We start from the raw sequence: 20,433 nt of genomic DNA, 5'->3' as shown, positions 1-20,433 counted from the left end.
GAATGGGTAGCCATTCCCTTCTCCAGGGGATCTTCCCGACCCAAGGATTGAACTTGGTTCTCCTGCATTGCAGGCGGATTCTTTACTGACTGAGCCACCAGGGAAGCCCATAAATCCTAGTTCTACCACACGCTAGCTGAGTTTCCTTACATGGAAAATGGAGACAGTCATGGGCCTCAATCTGTGGGCCGGGTGAGGTGATGTGGGAACAGCCTGGCACATGGTGCAAACCTGCATGGTGGCCAGAGTCCGAATGCCGGACAGTGCCCTCCCAGCCGCGGAAACCGGTGGCCGTCGGTATCAGTCGTGCCGCCATGGTCTGCTCATGCCACAGAACGCCTTTGAGCCTCTCAAACGTTGCACGCCAGGCACTGGGGAAAGAGCCAGGGATGCAGAGGTGCGGGAGACAGCGTCAGCGCTTGTTTCAGGTGGGCGTTGAAAGGCGGAGAGTTCCTGAGCTGAGCTTTCGTGTGTGTATCTTCGTGTGTGTGCCAGTGGTTCTCAAGTGGGGGCGATTTTGCCCTGCAGGAGACACTTGGCAAACTCCGGGAGCTGGTGATGGACAGGGAAGCCTGGTGTGCTGCAGTCCGTGGGGTCACAAAGACACGACTGAGCGACTGAAGATGTTTTTGATCATCTCAACTGGTGGAAGGATGCTGGTAGGCAGAAGCCAGGGATGCTTCTGCGGTATACAGAGCAGCCCCCCTCAACAATAAATCACGCAGCCCCAAATGTCAGTGGGGCTGAGGTTGAGAAATGCCGGGCACATGCACAAGAGAGTTCAGTGAGCCCTTTTATCCCCTCTGCAGAGAGACCCAGGGCTCCCTGGGACTGGGAGGAAATGCAGGCCTAGAGCATCTTCCTTCAGCCTGCCCTCTCCCATCAGCTGCTTCCAGCCAGATCATCAGGCCTCCCCACATTTAATAGACTCCAGGCCTCTGAGGCAAATGTAAAAACAAAACCCTGTGCAAATGTGTTTTTATGTAAACACAGCAGGGGGTGGCGGCTGCCTGCAGAGAAAGTACCCTGTGGCTGGTACTTCTCAGAGCAAAAATAACCCCGAAAACTCTTGCTCTCGGAGCAGGCAATGGGATGAGGGTCACGTGGGAGCCCAGGTGCTCATGGGAGCTGTCCCTGCCCTGGCTGAGCTATCCCTTCCCGCCAGGTGAGCATCCCAGGGGCCCAGGATGAGAAGTGAGCAGGTGTTGATTCTCTGGGAAGCATCTCTTCCCTTCGGAGCTCAGCTGGCATTGCAGGAAAAAGCACAATGGGTTTTGTTTTTTTTTTTTTTTTTAATGTCTCTTATTGAGTATCATTTGCCTACAGTTAACTTCACCCATTATAGTTTATATCTCTGGGACTTTTTAACAAATGCATTCAAGGACTTCTCTGGAGATCCAGGGGTTAAGACTCGGTGCTTCTGCTGCAGGAGGCCAGGGTTCGATCCCTGGTCGGGGAACTAAGAGGTCTCATATGCTGCTCAGTGAGACAAAAAAATAAATAAATAAACCAAACAAAAACAAACAAACAAACAAACAAGCATACAAACGCATTCCGCCATGCAGCCACCAGCAGAGTCAGGATATACAAGCTTCTGTTACCCTCAAAAATTCCTCTGTGCCCCTTCGCAGTCATTTTCTTCCCTGATTCTAGCCCTTGGCCACCACCAGTATGTTTTCCCTTGGCCTTTTCTAGAATGTCATGTATATGAACCATATATCCTTTTGAGTCTGGCTTCTTGCTCTCAGCATAATGTCTGGGAGAGTCATCAGTACTGTCCCAAACGTCTATCAATAGTTTGTCCTTTTTATGACTGAGTAGTACTCCCTTGTATAAATGTGCCAGACTGGAGTTGGGGGAGAATCCTGGGCTCCTGTGGATCAGAGAAGTGTTGTTTTGAGATGAGGAAGGTGACATTTTTACACCCAGAGATGATGCATTTGTGAAGTTTGTGCAGGATAAACCCTCCCCGTGGATAGATCTGCTAATTCAGGCAGATCTGTATGGCAAACTTTGGTTTGGCAGGGGGTTGGCACTCAGCGAACGTTTGTTGAATGACTGCATGAATGAATGAGTGCATTGCCGTTTGAATGGCCAGGGGAGAGGGTTGGGGGAACACTAAGTGGAGCCAGAGAAAATTTAAGTCAGTTTTTGCTTTTTTGTTTTACAAAGGAGAAACTGAAGGTGCAGAGAGGGTAAGCCACTTGCCCTGGGCCACACAGTCATAGAATGAGCTTGGAAGATGCAGCAGGAAGACGAAGGGAAGGGAGATACCAGGCCTGTGTATCCACCGGTGCCCCGCACTGGACTAGGAATTTCCGTCATGAGTCTCCTTCAACTTTTACAACCACCCCAAATCAGCGACATACTTTGCAGAGAGCCCAGAACAAAATGAAAATGTCCCTTGTTCAAAGATTATTAAGAAATTCAAGACAGTGACAACAGACAGCTAAAACCTAGTGCAGAGCCCCGCAGGACCACACAGGTCACCTGCCCTTGAAGATGACCCCACAAAAATTTTCATTTATAGATGAGGAAACTCCAGCTCAGAGAGGCTGCACACCTCACCCAGGGCACCCAGCCTGCCTGCAGGGATGTCCAGATTCAAGCCCACAGACCCGAGTGGTTACCTAGCCCACCCCTTCCTTCCCGGGACTGGCCTTGCTGGTGGGCCCCATGAGGTGAGCACCCGAGCACCCTGACCTCCTGTCCAGCACTCGGGGCAGGGAGGAGGGGAACTTCCCTATCCCAAGACCCTGGCTGCTGCAGCCTCCAGCATCAAACTGCCTCCTTCTTCCTCTTGTAATGAGGAAGGTCTGTAATGAGACAGACCTTCCTCTCTCCCACCCTGGCAGATTTATTCCTGGGGGTGTGTGGGTGGATGCGTGTTTGTGTGTGGGGGGGGGGGCGGTGTTCTAAATTTAAAGACATCATGACAGCAGCGACCTATTAATGTTAGGGCTGGTGGGGTGGGAGGGGAGGCTGTGCTGTAGCAGAACCAGAAATAAGTTGAGAGATAAGATGCCGCCTCCAGTTCCAGCTTCTGCCCCAGTCCCACCCTGCCTGGCTCTGTGCCCACCAGCCCTCTGGAATGGGGTAATAATAGCTGGGCATGCCTGTTGGCACCAGATGCCTGTGAGAGACCTTGAGAAGTGGCATGTTTCTGCCCATTTTACACATCAGGAAAAGAGACGTGTAAAGAGGGCTCGGAGAGGGGACATGCCCTCCCCAGAACACAGCAGAACTACTAACACAGTGCAGAACCCACGTGCCCGCCACCATGCCATAGCTGCCTGGGTTGGGTCAAAAATGAAGTTAGCAGTCATTGTGACTGTGTTGGGCTTCCCTTGTGGCTCAGATGGTAAAGAATCTGCCTGCAACGTGGGAGACCTGGGTTCGGTCCCCCCGCACGTACGCCTGACTCCCGGCTAAGTGCTCTACATGCATTACGTGAACTAACCCCCTAAACAACTCCAGCAGCGAGTACCGTCATCCTCATCCCATTTTATGAGTGTGGAACCCGCAGCTTAGAAAAGGTAAGTGGCTTCCTCACCTTCTCAATGCTAGTAAGTGATGAAGCCAAGATTCCAGCCCAAGTTGTGTGTGTGTGTGTGAGACTCAGTCATGTCTGATTCTTTGTGATGCCATTGACTGCAGCCAACCAGGCCCCTCTGTCCATGGGATTTACCGACATCAAAGCGCACGCATTCTCCATCTCTTTCTCTGAACCCCAACTGACTGTGGAAAAAGAAAATACAGATAAACAAAACGAAGAAAACAAAACAAAACCACTCCTCCACCTACCCTGCGAGAGGTAACGTCTTTATGTACATTGGTGAGTTTCCACCCAGCTGTTTTCCCTCTGCCAAAGGGGAGGTTCTTGCTCCAGGCACATGACCCTTGGTGGTCTGTAATTGCCAAGCAATTAAGGGATGACAGGAAATATATAATTCATGGGCACATCTTTCATGCTGGTTGCTGGAAGGCAGCGAGGCATGGCCGTCTCCCAGGGAGAGTTTCAACCTTGACACGGGAGGAGACAGGATCTCAGGGGCTTAGAAAAGAATTTCGGAATCAGAGAACCTGCCAACATTGAAACTGACCCTGGAATCCCAGCACAGAATGCTGGAGGTCAGGGATCCTAACATGGGGCCTTCTCATAGAGTCTTATGAAAAAGCATTAGGATAAAATCTAGAATTAAGCTTTAGAAGCGGAGACGACAACTTCGTGAAGCTGGAGTCAGATGGGTCTAAGGGTGGTGTTCTGATACACACCTCTCTTTACTCCCACAAGCAAAATCTAGAACACTGTCTAGAGACATTCTTCATTGTCATAATTTGGGGGGCGGGGTGGAGCTGTTGGGGGGACAACGCTGGCATCTAATGGGCAGAGGCCAGAGACACCAACCCCTACAATACACAGGATGGCCTCCACACCCCTGCCAGCCAGGAATTGTCCAGTATCAACAATGTCGGTAGTGCTGAGCTTGAGAAACTCTGGCCTAGACTTTTGAAGCCATGTGCAGTCCATGGGGTCTCGAGGAGTCCGACACGACTGAGCAACATCACTTTCACTTTTCACTTTCCTGCATTGGAGAAGAAAATGGCAACCCACTCCAGTGTTCTTGCCTGGAGAATCCCAGGGACGAGGGAGCCTGGTGGGCTGCCATCTATGGGGTCGCACAGAGTCGGACACGACTGAAGCGACTTAGCAGCAGCAGCAGCTGGTTTATGCTCTTGACCATCCCAGGGGTTAAGAAACTATCTTTGGGCCAAACGGGAAGCTTCCATTTCTTGTTTTACCTGTAACACTGAACCCGTTTCTTGGGTAAGTCACCGAGCGCCCTCTGGGCTCACTTGCAAAGTGGATTGAAGGATGCCTGCCCTGTGCTGTCATGGGGATGGACCGACAGATATGGGCACGCGTGTGTACCTGCTCCGGGGCGAAGGACTGGGCGGGCGTGGGGAATGCACGTGTTCACGCATGCGCATCTGTATTGGCACTTGCACATGTGTGGTCGTGTGCCACCTTCTTAGAGGTGAGAAGACTTCAAGAGGCTGAAGTATTGGTCAGTTTCAGGCAGTGGTTGTCTGCGTGGGACGCCAGAACTTCTTGGGCCACTGAAGGATGTGGTGAAGATACCCCAGGGGCCTGGGGACCCCTGGGCCTTCTAGAAGGGGCTCCCTTCCCTCATTCCCAGCTGAGGAGCCTCAAGAAGCGTTGCCAGATGACTGAGCAGACTCCCTGGAGAAAGGCCCTTGGACTGTGAGGGCTTCCGAATCAAGCCACCCGCCTCTGCCGCTGCAGGAAGTTATGATTGACATGCCAGAGTGGGCGGGCCCAGATTCGAGTCTCACGCTGCCGCTCCCCGGCTCTGCCTTTTGGAGAGTGGGCTGACCCTCCCCACCTCGACTGCCTCATCTGTAAAGTGAGAATAAACCAACCTGCCGAGCAGAGCCCCAGGGGAGAGTCTAGATGCGGTTAGATGGAGGCGCCTGGCACGTAGTAGGTGTGCAATAAATGGTCGTCTACCCACTTTCTTTCCTTCCCAGGGAAGGTGCCAAGGCTTCAGGTCTGGGTGAGTCACTGGATGACTGTGGGTGGTCCCTCCGCTTTCCCCTCTGAGCCTCAGTTTCCCCATCTGTCAGTAAGGAAGCCGGCCTGGGGCTTGTGAAGGGTCCTCCCTCCAGCTCTGATAGGCTCTGAACCCACCTAGTAGACCTGCTCTGAGCCAGCTGCAGGGGCCGGTGGCCCCTCCAAGAGCACTGAGTGCCCCATGGTGGAAGAGAACTTGAACCCATACAGCTGGGCCGTGGGCAGAGACCCCTCCCTCCAACACACACACACACACACACACACACACACACACACACACACACACACCTGCGCACTGGCTTAGAAAGAACAACTAGGCTTGCTTGATTGGAGAGTGGGGACAGTGGTTCTTGCTGGGGAAACCCCTGGTGGAAAATTCCTCTCTGAGAAGAGCAGCTACTGGGAGCCGTCATTGTTTCTAAATTAGAGCTTAAACCTCCACGGCCAGTGTGGAGCCTGCAAACAGCGAGTCACTAGTCATGGCTGGGCAGGGGGTGATGGGGGCTGGCAGGGAGCGGCGTGGGCACACAGGGAACAAACCTGGAGCCAACACAGCCCTGGCCTGGCCATGTGATCCTGGGCTACCCTTTCAGCCTCCCTGAGCCACAGAGACATGGCCATACCCCGCTGGGGCAGGGAGGGTCCTTTGGGGACTCCTTCAGCTCCATCCCCACATTGTTAACCAGAGGAATCAGGGATGGGTCACTCTGCGTTCAGAAACAGTCCTGAGCAGAATCCATGGCCCCTGCAGGATGGAAGCTCGCTGCCCAGCCTCTGCTCTCTCCACACTGACCCCACCCCAGTGCAGGTCCCTGGGGTGTTCAGGGTCCCTTCCCACCTCTGTCTGGGAGAGCCTTGCCCCAGATCATCTATGCCTGCCTCCTTCTCATTTTTCAGGTCTCAGCTCAAACGCTTTCTGCTTGGTAGGTTCTTCTGCAACCACTGTACCCAAAGAACCTCTCCCTAACTATTCTCCTTCAAATGATTTTTATGAACCTACAGGGAGAAATGCATTTTGCCTTAGGAGCCAGTATACACACACACACACACACACACACACACACACACCGAAGCAAAAGATTCACAAAATCCTTCTCCTTACTGCACCTGAGTCGGTGATAATTCACTCAGTTCACTCCCTTCCATCCCATCCCACCCCTCCCCTCCCTCCTTCCCCACGGTTCTCTGCCACCCCCTGGAGGTCGGCCCCTCTGGGTAAACATTCTGCCCAGAACCGGCAGAGCCATCTATTTTCTCCCCCAGACAATTAGCAGCCTATTAAGGACCTCTATGCAAATACGCACTAATTGACCCACCACACAGCAGCTCCTGGAGGGAGAAGGATGACTCCAGATGGCTTAATGATAGGGATTTGGGGCCTTTCTTTTGAAGTCCCTCTTGGCGAGGAAAGTGATCTGGGCTCAGAGGAGAGTTGCCAGCCGCCTGACAGGGAAGACCAGTGGACTGGGTGACCCTTAATCAAACCACTTGAAAAGGGGAACTGTCATTTCTTATATATGTATATTTTTTTTCTTTACTTATTTATTTATTGACCATGCTGGGCTCAGTAGTTGTGGTTCGTGGGCTTAGTCATCCTGTGGCATGTGGCATCCTTCCAGATCAGGGAGCAAACCTGTGTCTTGCACCGGCAGAGGATTCTTTACCACTGAGCCACCAGAGGCGCCCAGAACTGTCATTTCATCATGACCTTTATCTCCCCACCACACCCTCGTCCCTTCCTGCAACTGTTTCCCTTCTCCCCAGCTCAGAGTTTAGACGATTCACTAAAAAGCTACTCCAATGAGTCCATGCCTTTTCAAGCATGTGATTACCTCCCCTTTAAAAAAAAAAAAAATTGACTTTGCTTTTTAGAGAAGTTTTACTCTCACAGCAAAATTGGGCAGAAAGTTGGGAGATTTCCCATGTATCCCCTGCCCCTCACCTCAGATGGCCTCCTGCACCATCGACATCCCCCAGAAGAGTGGGACATTGTTTATAATTGATTAACCTGCATTGACACATCGTTTTTGCCCAAAGTTGATAGTTTACCTTAGGATTCATTACTGGAGTGGTACATTCTGTAGATTTTGGCAAATGTGTAATGTGTATCTACCAGTGCAGTGGGCTTCCCTGGTGGCTCAGATGGTAAAGAATCTGCCTGCAATGCAGGAGACACGAGCTGGATCCCTGGGTTGGAAAGATTCCCTGGAGAAGGGCATGGCAACCCACTCTAGTATTCTTGCCTGGAGTATCCCATGGATAGAGGAGCCTAGCAGGCTATAGTCCATGGAATCACAAAGAATCAGACACGACTGAGCGACTAACGTTTACTTACTTACACATACCATTGTAGCATCTTATAGAAGTGCGTCCTCACCCTAAAAATCATCAGGTCACCTACGCATCCGTCCCCTCCTAACCCCTGGCACCCACTTATCTTTTTGCTGTCTCCGTAGTCCTGCTTTTCCAGAATGTCATATATTGATAGTTGGAATCACACTGTGTAGCCTTTTCAGATTGGCTTCTTCCACTTAGGAATATACATTGATGTTTCCTTCATGTCTTTTCATGGCTTGACAGCTCATTTCCTTTTACCACTGAATATTATTCCATTGTCTGGATGTACCACAGTTTATTTTAATCATTCACCTACTGAAGGACCTCTTGGTTGCTTACAGGTTTTGTCAGTTACGAGTAACGCTGCTATAAGCCTCCCTGTGCAGGCTGCTGTGTGGGCATAAGTTTTGGACTCCTTTGGGTAAGTACCAAGGAGCATGATTGCTGGATCATCTGGTTAGACTGTGTCTGGGTTTTGTGTAGTGTATCTTTGAAGACTAACTGTAACTAACTCTTACTGAGTCCCCTTGGTTAAGAGTGCATGTTCTGAAGCCAGATCGCCTTTGTTTGAGCCCTGCTCCACCATTCCTTTGGAGAAGGCAATGACATCCCACTCCAGTACTCTTGCCTGGAAAATCCCATGGACAGAGGAGCCTGGTAGGCTGCGGTCCATGGGGTCGCTAAGAGTTGGACACGACTGCGCAACTTCACTTTCCCTTTTCACTTTCATGCACTGGAGAAGGAAATGGAAACCCACTCCAGTGTTCTTGCCTGGAGAATCCCAGGGATGGGGGAGCCTGGTGGGCTGCCGTCTATGGCGTCGCACAGAGTTGGACACGACTGAAGCGACGTAGCAGCAGCAGCAGCAGCCACCATTCCTTAGCTGTGTGACCTTGCGTAGGTGACTTAACTTCTCTGAACCTCAGTTGTCTCATCTGCAAAATGAGGCTAACACGTGAGATCTTTCATATAGGATTGTTGGAAGGATAGAACAAACTGACGTATAGAACAGTTTCTTGCACGTGCGTGCGTGCCTGTGTGCTGAGTCGCTCCAGTCATGTCCGACTCTGACGTGGGAGGTGCTCAACGAATGTTAGCACGTGCGGTTACTAGAATGCTCTGTATTTTATTTATTTGTTTGTTTTTGGCTGGGTCTTCGGTGCTGCATGCAGGCTTTCTCTGGTTGTGGCGGGCGGGGAGAGTAGGGGCTGCTCTCTAGTTGCGGTGTGCGGGCTTCGCATTGCAGTGGCTTCTTTTGCTGCGGAGCACGGGCCCTAGGGCACACAGGCTTCCGTGGTTTTGGCTCTCGGTCTAGAGGGCCGGCTCAGTAGTTGTGGCTCACAGGCTTAGTCGCATAGCGGCACGTGCGATCTTCCTGGACCAGGATCCAACTGGCGTCCCCTGCATTTCAAGGCGGATTCTCAACTACTGAACCTCGGGGAAGCCCTACTATGTATTTTAAAGACATTAGCTTCTTTCGCCCTTATACTTTCCCAACGAGGCAGAGTGAATTGTTCCTATTTTACAGATGGGGAAACTGAGTCTCACACCACTTGTTGACATCACACAGCCACCCCGTGGCTGAGGCAGATTCAAGCCAGAAATGGCTGACAACTAGATCTTACCCCAGATCTGACACAATTCCTCACGTTTCTCACTACGGCTCAGCCTGATTCCCTGTCACAAGTGACGATGGCCGTAAAGTTTGCCTGTGGAGCAAGAGATGCCGGAGTCATTAGCTGGGGAAACAAAATTTTAATATTTATTCATAATGGGCACCATATGTTCCCTCTGATTTTTTTATTTAATTACATCATGGCAGATGGCTGGGTGTTAAAGGCCATTAAGCTAATGGCATTTTGCCTTCTCATTTATTTTCTCGAGTTTTGGGAAAGATGAATGAAAGGGGACATCGATGGTGAGCTGTCAGCTCTGGGCAGTGGTGGGTGAGTCTCTGTCCTGGAAAGCGAGGGAGTGGGGAGTCGGGGTTCTGGAGACTCTTCCTGGGAGGTGGGTGAGACGGAAGAGGCAGCGCAACCTGTGTGCACATGGACAAGCTACTGAATCTCCGTGAGCCTTAGCTTGCTCACCTGTAAGATGGGTGTAATCGTGCCCACACTTCACACTCATGAGAGGTCATGTATTGCTTTCCAGGAATCTGGGTGGAGATCTACATTCAGCAGGTTCAGCATAGCACTATTTATGTACAAGGAAGGAAAATGAAATATTTTACGTATCTAATGATAAGGAAAAGATTGGATAAGTCAGGGTATATGCCAAGTAACGGATACCATGGGTAAGTAAAAGTACTTTTTAGGTGAAAGGCACACTAATCCTTTTCCTTCCCTGGTGAAAGCTGTTCAGTTGTGCCTGACTCTTTGTGACCCCATGGACTATACAGTCCGTGAAATTCTCCAGGCCAGGACACTGGAGTGGGTGGCCGTTCCGTTCTCCAGGGGATCTTTCCAACCCAGGGATCGAACCCAGGTCTCCCACGTTGCAGGCGGATTCTTTACCAGCTGAGCCACACCCTGCGTGGGGAAGAAAAACAGGGAAGGGAAAACATCAAGGCAAGGTGGTGCTGTCAGTCAGCTACCACTGAGGGCCCCTGAGGCTGGGGAAGCTCAGGAGCCTGTGCAAAGACAGCCTGACTTACTCCATCAGTGGGGTGAGGGAGCTGCGCATTTAAACACCGACTCCCATCCGTCGACTGAGTCTGCTTCCAAATGGCATTTGGAAGTCAATTCTATAGGTAGGGCACAGCCCTCCTCTAGTACAGATTTAGCAGACGGGCAGAAACGAAAAGGGTGACAGCATTAAGTGTGGATGGCATTTGCAGCCATAGGCGTGCTCATCATGCGTTACTGGGGGAGGTGGTGGGGGGGGGTTGTCACTACAGCCATTTTAGAGGACAGATCGTCATTTCCTGGGATAGTCATAAGAAGCTCTCACAGTAGGACCCAGGAGTTGCACTCCTAAATATATACACACCCTGTGTTATCTTGGACACATCTATCAGGAAAGAAAGATAATAGTGTTTGCAGAGACTAGGGAGGGGATTCCATTCTGCCCAAGCCATATGAGCTGAGACTTGATGAGGGGGGCCTGTGAAGGAAGATGAGATCCTTGTAACAGGAAAGTGGGGCACTGAGAGGCAAAACCACACATATTCTCTGTAAGTCATAATAAGACGTAACACTGACACTTGCTAATATTTACTCCTTACACCAGTGCTATGAGGTAAGTACTGTTATTTCCCCCTTTTTATAACTGGGGAAACTGAGGTATACAGGGGTTAAACCATTCCAGGGAGTTAAACTGTTCTAGGGGTTAAACCGTTCTAGGGAGGATCAAGTGGTGCAATGGAAATAAGATGCTCAACACAGTGCCTGTGTAGTTCAGTTCAGTTCAGTTCAGTCACTCAGCCGTGTCCAACTCTTTGCGACCCCATGGACTATAGCATGCCAGGCCTCTCTGTCCATCACCAACTCCTGGAGTTTACTCAAACTCATGTCCATTGAGTCAGTGATGCCATCCAACCATCTCATCCTCTGTTGTCCCCTTCTCCTCCTGCCTTCAATCTTTTCCAGCATCAGGGTCTTTTCCAATGAATGAGGCAGCTCTTCACATCAGGTGGCCAAAGTATTGGAGTTTCAGCTTCAGCATTAGTCCTTCCAATGAATATTCAGGACTGATTTCCTTTAGGATGGACTGGTTTGATCTCCTTGCAGTCCAAGGGACTCTCAAGAGTCTTCTCCAACACCACAGTTCAAAAGCATCAATTCTTCAGTGCTCAGCCTTCTTCACAGTCCAACTCTCACATCCATACATGACCACTGGAAAAACCATAGCCTTGACTAGACACTTTTGTTGGCAAAATAATGTCTCTGCCCTTTAATATGCTGTCTAGATTGGTCATAACTTTCCTTCAAAGGAGTAAGCGTCTTTTAATTTCGTGGCTGCAGTCACCATCTGCAGTGATTTTGGAGCCCAAAAATATAAAGTCTCTCACTGTTTCCACTGTTTCCCCACCTATTTGCTGTAAAGTGATGGGACCAGATCCTATGATCTTAGTTTTCTGAATGTTGAGCTGTAAGTCAACTTTTCCACTCTCTCACTTTCATCAAGAGGCTCTTTAGTTCTTCTTTGCTTTCTGCCATAACGGTGGTGCCATCTGCATATCTGAGATCATTGATATTTCTCCTGGCAATCTTGATTCCAGCTTGTGCTTCTTCCAGTCCAGCGTTTCTCATGATGTATTCTGCATATAAGTTAAATAAGCAGGGTGACAATATACAGCCTAGATGTACTCCTTTTCCTATTTGGAACCAGTCTGCTGTTCCATGTTCAGTTCTAACTGTTGCTTTCTGACCTGCATACGTATTTCTCAAGAGGCAGGTCAGGTGGTCTGGTATTCCCATCTCTTTCATAATTTTCCACAGTTTGTTGCAGTCCACACAGTCAAAGGCTTTGGCATAGTCAATAAAGCAGAAATAGATGTTTTTCTGGAACTCTCTTGCTTTTTCCATGATCCAGCAGATGTTGGCAATTTGATTTCTGGTTCCTCTGACTTTTCTAAAACCAGCTTGAACATCAGGAAGTTCACGGTTCACATATTGCTGAAGCCTGGCTTGGAGAATTTTGAGCATCATTTTACCAACATGTGAGATGAGTGCAATTGTGTGGTAGTTTGAGCATTCTTTGGCATTGCCGTTCTTAGGGATTGGAATGAAAACTGACCTTTTCCAGTACTGTGGCCACTGCTGAGTTTTCCTGGTTGGCATGTTGAGTTTTTTTGCTGGCACATTGAGTGCAACACTTTCACAGCATCATCTTTTATTGAAATAGCTCACTCAACTGGAATTCCTGTGTATTTGGTATTAGCAAATGCCAGTGGTTTCTGACATTGTTACTATTTAGCCAAGACCAAAAGATAACCACTGACCTGGGCTCCCAGTTTCTTGGAGGTCCCCGGGTGGATCTCCTCCCCAGAACCGTGAAGAAGTTGAACTTTCGCAAACCTGATTTCTCAGCATCTTTTTCTTGGCAAGTTTGGATGGTCAGGGAATCAGCTGGTGTCTGGGCTTGTGCCCTGAGGTCAAGTTCAGGGAGTTGTAGAAAGAGAACCAGGCCCCTGCCCAGCCTTATGGGCTTCCAGCCAGACATACCTGCTCCCCAGAATCTGGAGGGGGAAGCGCGACAGCCCCCCGAGGGAGGGAGCTGTGGGACAAGCTGAACCTCTTGTTTTCCGTTCCCTCAGGGCAGCTCTGCCCTGCCCATCATATTCTTGGCAGCTCAGCACCCGAGGTTCATTCTGGTGCTAAAAATAGGCTGTGTTTAGACACTCTGGGGCTCTGGCTGGAAACACGAACTGAAGTAACCAAACACTGTCATTCCCGCAGAGGGGGCCTCTCGGCCTCCCTGTCACGGCAACTCACGGCAACTCACGCCAACTCACGCCAACCAGGGAGGGAGGCAGGGTAGGGGCTTTGTGCCACTTTCAGCAGACGGGGAAACTGACGCCCAGAGCAGGTCTCACGTGAAATGCAAAGGGATGAAGCTGTGAGAGCCAGCTTGTAAGGAACACCATCTCTGCCCCTGTGAGTGATCTCATCAAGTCCTCCCCAAGACCCTGCAAGGGAGACTTCTAGGGGCTACCTGCTTTGCTGAGAGAAAACAGCAGCTCAGAGAGGTTAAGACACCTGTCGAGTCTTGTTAATGCGATTCTGGCTTCCAGCTTGTAACGAACAACCGGAAACAGAGGAGAAGGGGCAGCTGGAGGCCAAGGCGTGCCCGCAGCCCAGGGTGGGACACACATCAGCTACGGAGTCACACCTACTTTGCAGGTTGCCGGGAGGGAGGAGCTGGTTAGAGGCTTGTGAAACCTTCAAACACAGTGTTCCGCCAGTGGCAGTTAGTTCCATTCCCCAGTTCTGTCTGGAGAGACACAGACAGAGAGAGCTGGAGAGAGACTTGGAAAGAGAGGGAGAGAAGGGAGAGGAAGGATGATGGGTGGACAGGAGAGACAGATGTTTCCCTGGGGGAAGTGGGATTGGCTCAGCGGCGGCCCCTGTGCCCTAGGACCACCCGAGGCTGAGAAACGAAGGAGGCTGCTGCAGGGGGCCCTGCATTTGCAACTCCCTCAGGCTGTCACTCGGGGATTTGGCACATGGCAGGGACCTGTGGCAGAGGTTCAAGTTCTCTGCTTCTTCTCACTATTTTCTGCACCAGTGTTCCCTGGGGACTTACCGTCTGCCAGAGGATGGGGCTGGCGTAGCGAGAGCACAGACAGGGTCCCACTTACACGGGGCTCGGAGTCCAGGGCGTCCTCCTTCCAGGTGACCTCCCCCACCTCCCAGCACCGGCAGTCTGGTGTGGGCGACTCGAGTCAGCGCCCGCCTTCCCCGGGAGGAGCCCCCTTCCTCAGAATCCGCGCCCCCCTTTCCCCAACCCCACATCCGACACCACTGCTGCCTCAGTCTCTCTGTTCCCTGCCAGCTCCTAATGAGCTCATTATCTTCTTAAAACCCATTTGGCACCCACTTAGAGAAAAGATGTGTTGAAATATAGAAGAATGGGAAGGGAACAACAAAAAGGAACTAGACCCAGAAATACCCTCAGAGAGACAGAGCCACGGGGAGCACAACAGCGGAAGTCCTTGCTGTCGGCATACCCGCAGCAGATGCGCTGCTTGCTGTCGGCAAGGGGCTCTGGAGGCAGCTCACGTGTGCTCACGGGAGGGGAGGCGCTGAGGGCTCTTCTTGAGCACCTACTATGTGCCAGATGTACAATTTTTTTTAACTGGGGTATAGTTGCTTTACAATGCTGTGTTAGTTTTCTAGTATACGATAAAGTGAATCAGCTATATGTGTACATATATTCCCTCCCTCTTGGACTTCCCTCCCACCCTACACCCGCATCCCACCCATCGAGGCCACCATAGAGCACCAAGCTGAGCCCCCTGTGCTCTTCCTATAGTTTTTAATGCAATCCTCCAGGCAATATATTTCGGGGAGGGGGGAGTGTCAAGCTTCTTATGTCCACTTCACAGGTCAGGAGCCTCGGTCGCTAAGAAGAGATGTCTTGCCCCAGGCACACAGGTGGTGGATGGAAGAGGCGGGATTTGACCCCAGGTCCATCTGCCTGCAGAGTCCATGCTCTTGCCTGCATGCCTCTGGAAGGGCTGGTGTCCCCCCGCCAACCGCCTATTCCCGTGAGGGCTGCTGGTCTTCCTTCATTCTGGCCCAGCTGCAGAAATCTCTGCCATGTGTGTGATTTACATGGAATACCAGGGGACACCCCTCACTGCCCAGAGGCTTTTAAGCTGATAAGAGGCTGGTCTTTCCAAAGTGTCAGTGTGACCATGAAACTTCAGTTAGAGCATAGTCCAGATTTCTGAGCTTGGCATTCAAGGCTCCCCAGGGTCTGACCCCAACCCACCACTTCACTGCCTTCTTACCATACACTAAGCTCCTCTAGTGGCTCAGAGTAAAGCATCTGCCTGCAGTGTGGGAGACCTGGGTTCGATTCCTGAGTCAGGAAGATCCCCTGCAGAAGGACATGGCAACCCATTCCACTATTCCTGCCTGGAGAATCCCATGGATGGAGGAGCCTGGTGGGCTATATACAGTCCTTGGGGTCGCAAAGAGTCAGACACAACTGAGCAATTTGGCTTCACTCAGTAAGCCCCTCAGCTGCCTCTACCGCAGTGCCCTGCCCTGGGTGTGTGCTGCTCCTCCTCCCTAAAGTGTCCTTCTGCTGTTTCTTCACCCAGAAAGCTGACTCTTCCTGCAAGACCCGCCACCTTAAAGACCCCTCCCAGAGGGTAGCTGTCTCTGAGTCCCCTCAGGGCAGCTTCAGACCCTCACTTCTCGGGGCTCCCACATTCCGGGGCCTCTTACCCGAGGGTGCAGAAACCCCTTGACATGTAAGCCAATATCTAGGAACTTTTGTGCAAGCGCTCTTCTCTGGGCATATGCCTGTAGTTTTTTGGTTTTTTTTTTTTTTTTTTACCATATTCTCAAAGGAATACAAGACTAGAATAGATGTGTGGTTAGGAACACAAGCTGTGAAATCAGATGAGCCCAGGTTCACAAGCCAGCTGCCACTTACCAGCTGTGTGGCCTTGGACAAGTTACTTTATCATCCTGTGCTTTATTCCTCTCCTCTTTGAAATGGATCTAGATCTGCCTCATTGTATTGACATGATGATTAAATCAGGGCATTGTGTTTGTAGAGTGGTATCTGGCATATAATAAGTGCTCGATAAACATTAGCTGTTAATATTAATTTCTGTTCTATATCTTATATATACCTCTACTATGGGATTTATCATTGTCTCTCTGCCTGGAAAATCCCATGGACAGAGGAGCCTGGTGGGCTACAGTCCATGGGGTCCAGAAGAGTTGGACACAACTGATTTCGACTTCACTTTCACTTTTCACTTTCATGCATTGGAGAAAGAAACGGCAACCCACTCCAGTGTTCTTGCCTGGAGAATCACAGGGATGGGGGAGCCTGGTGGGCTGCCATCTATGGGGTCGCACAGAGTCGGACATAACTGAAGTGACTTAGCAGCAGCAGCAGCTCTAGTATAGTGATTTGATATGGTGATCGTTTAAATTGCTCTCTCCCTCAGTAAACTCTGAATTCTTTGAAAGCAGCAACTCCGAGTTTTGTTTTTTTTTTCAAATTATTTATTTCTGCATTCCAAGCACATGCATGGTAGGCAAGTAACACATGTTGCTAAATGAATGGAGGAATGGGTGGATGAATGGGTGGGTGGAGAGCTGGATGAATGAGTGGGCTGCTCCAATTCAGATGAATAGATAGATGAATGAATGGGTGATGGATGGATGGGTGGATGGATTAATGAACAGATTAATGATGAATGGATGGAGGGGTAGGGGAATTGATGGATAGATTAAAGAATGAATGATGGATGGGTGAATAGATTGTGACTTAATGGATGGATGGATGGGTAGGTGGACTGCTGGGTAGATTAAAGAATGACGGATGGATGAACAGATAGTTTGACCCCACAAGAGCATGCATTTGGGGCTGTCTTGTTCATTGAATAGTTCCAAGTGCTTACAACGATAGTGTATGTAGGTGCTCAGTACTTAATTCTTGAATGAATAGGATGGCATATGTAGGAACACTGGACTCTACCTCACACCGCAGTTAAACTCTCATACTGCTGTCTGGATTTGGTAGGGGCTGTCACCATTCAAATCACCCATTGGCTGGCTGACAGTTGACTCCTTTGCAGTGGCCAAGATTGTCATGAGGCCCCCTGCTGGTGGTGATATGAAACCACATAAGGCAAATGGAGTTCTTTTTTTTTTTTTTTTTTCTTCCATTTTCTAATTTACAATCTATTTTCTTCCAGACTGCTGATCCTGAGTGTTTACTGAAAAAACCATGGTTGTCAAACCTTTGTGCTCGTGATCATCACCTGAGAGCACCTGGTTACACCTGTAGGCTTCCTCCTCAACCAGAAATTCCGATTGGAGAGATTGGGAATCTTCATGGGTAGCCAGGCTCCCAAGGGATGCTGAATCAGACGCTCCTCAGACCACACTCTGAGGGGCCCTCATACAATGAGCCACCACTGGCCACTGGGAGCAGGTGGAGACGGGCTGCTGCTTCAGGGGCCGTCTCGGAACTCCCAAGTGATGTCCTGACCATGTGGGAGAAAGAGTCAAAAAGGCGGGGGTTCGGAGCTGTGCTTTTGTGTTCAGACCGTCCTAGGTTCCAATCCCACCTCCACCACTCACCAGCTGTGTATCCTCAGTTTCCTCATTTGTAAAATGGGAAATAGGCACTTCCCATGGGAACATGGGGAAGAGTAATTAATACACATGGAAGGCTCCGTACAAAGCAGAGCATGCCATGCATAATAAATACTGAGTGAATGCATATGTTGCTAAATAATTCTGCTTTCCTTCCTTCTCCTTTTCTTCCTTGGATAAAAGAGAGGGACTCTGGGTTTGAACTCTTCCATGACAACGTGATCCCGGTGAGAGAAGGAACTGTGTCTCTTGGGTTCACAGCTTTATTCCCAGCACCTAGAACAGAGCCTGGAGGAGGGCATGGCAACCCACTCCAGTATTCCTGCCTGAAAAATCCCATGGACAGAGGAGCCTGGGGGCTACAGTCTACATGGGGCCCCAAAGAGTCGGACAGACTGAAGCGACTTAGCACACATGCAGGACAGTGCCTGCTACACAGTAGGTCTTCTATAAATATGTGTTTGGGGGAAAAAAATGAACAAATTTGATCTAGTTCAGTATCAGCCACGTCCAGCAGACAGTCTGGCAAAGACCTAGGAAGTACATTTAGACTTAAACTAACCCCCATGAATCAGCATATATTTGACAAATATGCAGACGTATGGGGCTTAGGAAGGGCTTCCCCCATGGCTCAGCAGTAAAGAATCTGCCTGCAATGCAGGAGATGCAAGAGGTGCAGGTTCAATCCCTGGGTTGGGAAGATCCCTTGGAGAAGGGAATGGCAACCCACTCCAGTATTCATGTATGAAAGATCCCATGGACAGAGGAGCCTGGTGGGCTACAGTCCAAAGGGTCACAAAGAGTCAAACATGACTGAGCACTGAGCAATGGGGCTTAAGGACCTGAGTTTGTCCAAGATAAAGCTTGTCCCAAGATGAGGACCAGCAGGAGTCGCTTTTACCCAGCACTGCTGGGTTCTTTGGGCCACTGGTTTCCTCCCTCTCTGGACTCTGCATTCTCCCCTCCCCTGAGAATGTTCAAGAAAGCTTCACATTCTGGCCTCTGCCAGGAGGTTTCTTATGTCTGTACCTGTGCTCTTTTGCAGGTGGCAGCCCTGAGCCCTAATGCTTCACCAGATGAAAGGCTGCCCGCTTGTGTTTCCACCGGGTGGACAGACTGAGCTTGGTCCCCAGCTGGGAAAGAGGCCCTCCGTGAATTAACCTAGGTACTATAGGCCTGAGCAACCGAGAACGGGCAAGAAGCGAACTCCAGCTGCCTGTGAACCCTCACAAAATCCTCCTCCGATTGCTATTTTCCAAGTTCTTTGGGAATTCTGCGGCAGAGAACAAGATGTAGGAACATGGGACCAACTCCTGAGTGCCCTGAGCCTCAGAACCCCTTTCATGGCCCAGAGAAGCCCACCCTGACCTCAGGAGGGCTGGGGAAGCCTGTCCTCTCTTCTCTTGGCGTCAGCCAAGCATTGGACTTGCCCTCCTGCCCTGGACTTGGCAGTCACCTTCACAGCGGGATTAAGACTGAAGACCCCCAGGGGCTCCATCCCTAAGGGAAGCTTAAGAAACAAAGCCCCCCTCCCCTCTCTCCTTGGACCACACCCCCCCAAGCCCCAGCTGAGCCCCAGCGATCCAGTCCGGAATGATCCCACTATGGCCAAGCTCTGGTTCAAATTCCAGCGGTACTTCCGCAGGAAGCCTGTGCGTTTCTTTACCTTCCTGGTGCTCTACCTGACAGCTGGGAGCCTTGTCTTCCTTCACTCTGGTTTTGTGGGTCAGCCTGCCGTCTCCCAGAACCAGGCCAACCCCGCTGTGGGGGCCCCAGTGGAGGGCGCTGAGCTGACCTTCCTGGGTGACTTAAATCTGGGCAGAGGCTTCCGGGACACAGGTGAAGTCTCAAGCATCGCCCGCAGGTACGGACCCTGGTTCAAGGGCAAGGACGGGAATGAGAGAGCCAAGCTGGGGGACTACGGGGGAGCCTGGAGCCGGGCCCTCAAGGGGAGGGTCGTCCGGGAGAAGGAGGAGGAGCGAGGTAAGAGGGGTGAGCCTCTGGGCTGGAAGGTGGCTGAGGACAAGGGAAGGGGGATGATGATACTAATAATATTATAGTAACAGCTGCCAGTGTTCAGTGTTTCCTAGGAACCAGCCATTATATATGCAGGAGGTTTCACAGAGGAGAAAATCGAAGCTCAGAGACTTTAGGTAGCTTGCCCAGGGTCACACAGCTTATAAACATCCACGCTTAGAGCTGAACCCTGAATCTGTCAGAGTTCAACATCTGACCCTCCCATGCAGCCCTTTATAGCCCTTGTTACATGCACCTGAAAATCAAAACCCCGAGCATCTATTGAGCACTTACTAAGGGCCAGGTACTTTTCCAAGCACTTGACAGGCATCAAATTACAGCCACAACCCCATGTGATAGGTGCTATTATTCCCATTTTAAAGATGAGGAGACTGAGGCCCCGGGAGCCTAAGGTCACACAGCTAGCTAGTGGCAGAGCTTCTGTTCTGCTTAGCCGGATCCCTTGGTGAGGGCGCTTAGGGGACTTCGTTTCGTTGCATTTTCTTAGCCTGTCACAGTCAAAGTGGGCTTTTCTTCCTAAGTACATCACCTCACTTGATTTTCACTACACTCCATGGACTTAAGGAATGTGATCCTATGCCCAGTTAACACACATGGAAACAGGCTTGGAGAAGTGAAAACTTTCCCCAAGGCCACATAGCTGGTCAGTGACAAGTTCAAAGCAGACAC

The 20,433-nt window shown here is 50.5% G+C and overlaps 1 protein-coding gene across 6 annotated transcripts in view; it reads left to right on the top strand.

Moving 5' to 3' along the window:
- WSCD2 (WSC domain containing 2) overlaps positions 1-20,433 on the top strand; it is a 133,404-nt gene that overhangs the window by 60,242 nt on the left and 52,729 nt on the right. For 3 of the 6 annotated variants that reach the window (XM_059876409.1, XM_059876411.1, XM_005218102.5), the window contains 2 exons: positions 8,275-8,354; positions 18,773-19,710. In XM_059876409.1, the coding sequence (XP_059732392.1) occupies positions 19,332-19,710 (379 nt within the window). In that variant the 5' untranslated portion in view covers positions 8,275-8,354; positions 18,773-19,331. Of the gene's footprint in view, positions 1-8,274; positions 8,355-17,910; positions 18,166-18,772; positions 19,711-20,433 lie in introns of all 6 variants that reach the window. The other 3 variants (XM_024977796.2, XM_002694610.7, XM_059876410.1) reach the window with 2 other exon arrangements.

Source organism: Bos taurus, chromosome 17, assembly GCF_002263795.3.
Source record: "Bos taurus isolate L1 Dominette 01449 registration number 42190680 breed Hereford chromosome 17, ARS-UCD2.0, whole genome shotgun sequence".
Classification (NCBI taxonomy): Eukaryota; Metazoa; Chordata; class Mammalia; order Artiodactyla; family Bovidae; genus Bos; species Bos taurus.
The sequence above is the reverse complement of the archived record's forward strand: the minus strand, read 5'-3'. Positions and strand labels throughout refer to the sequence as shown.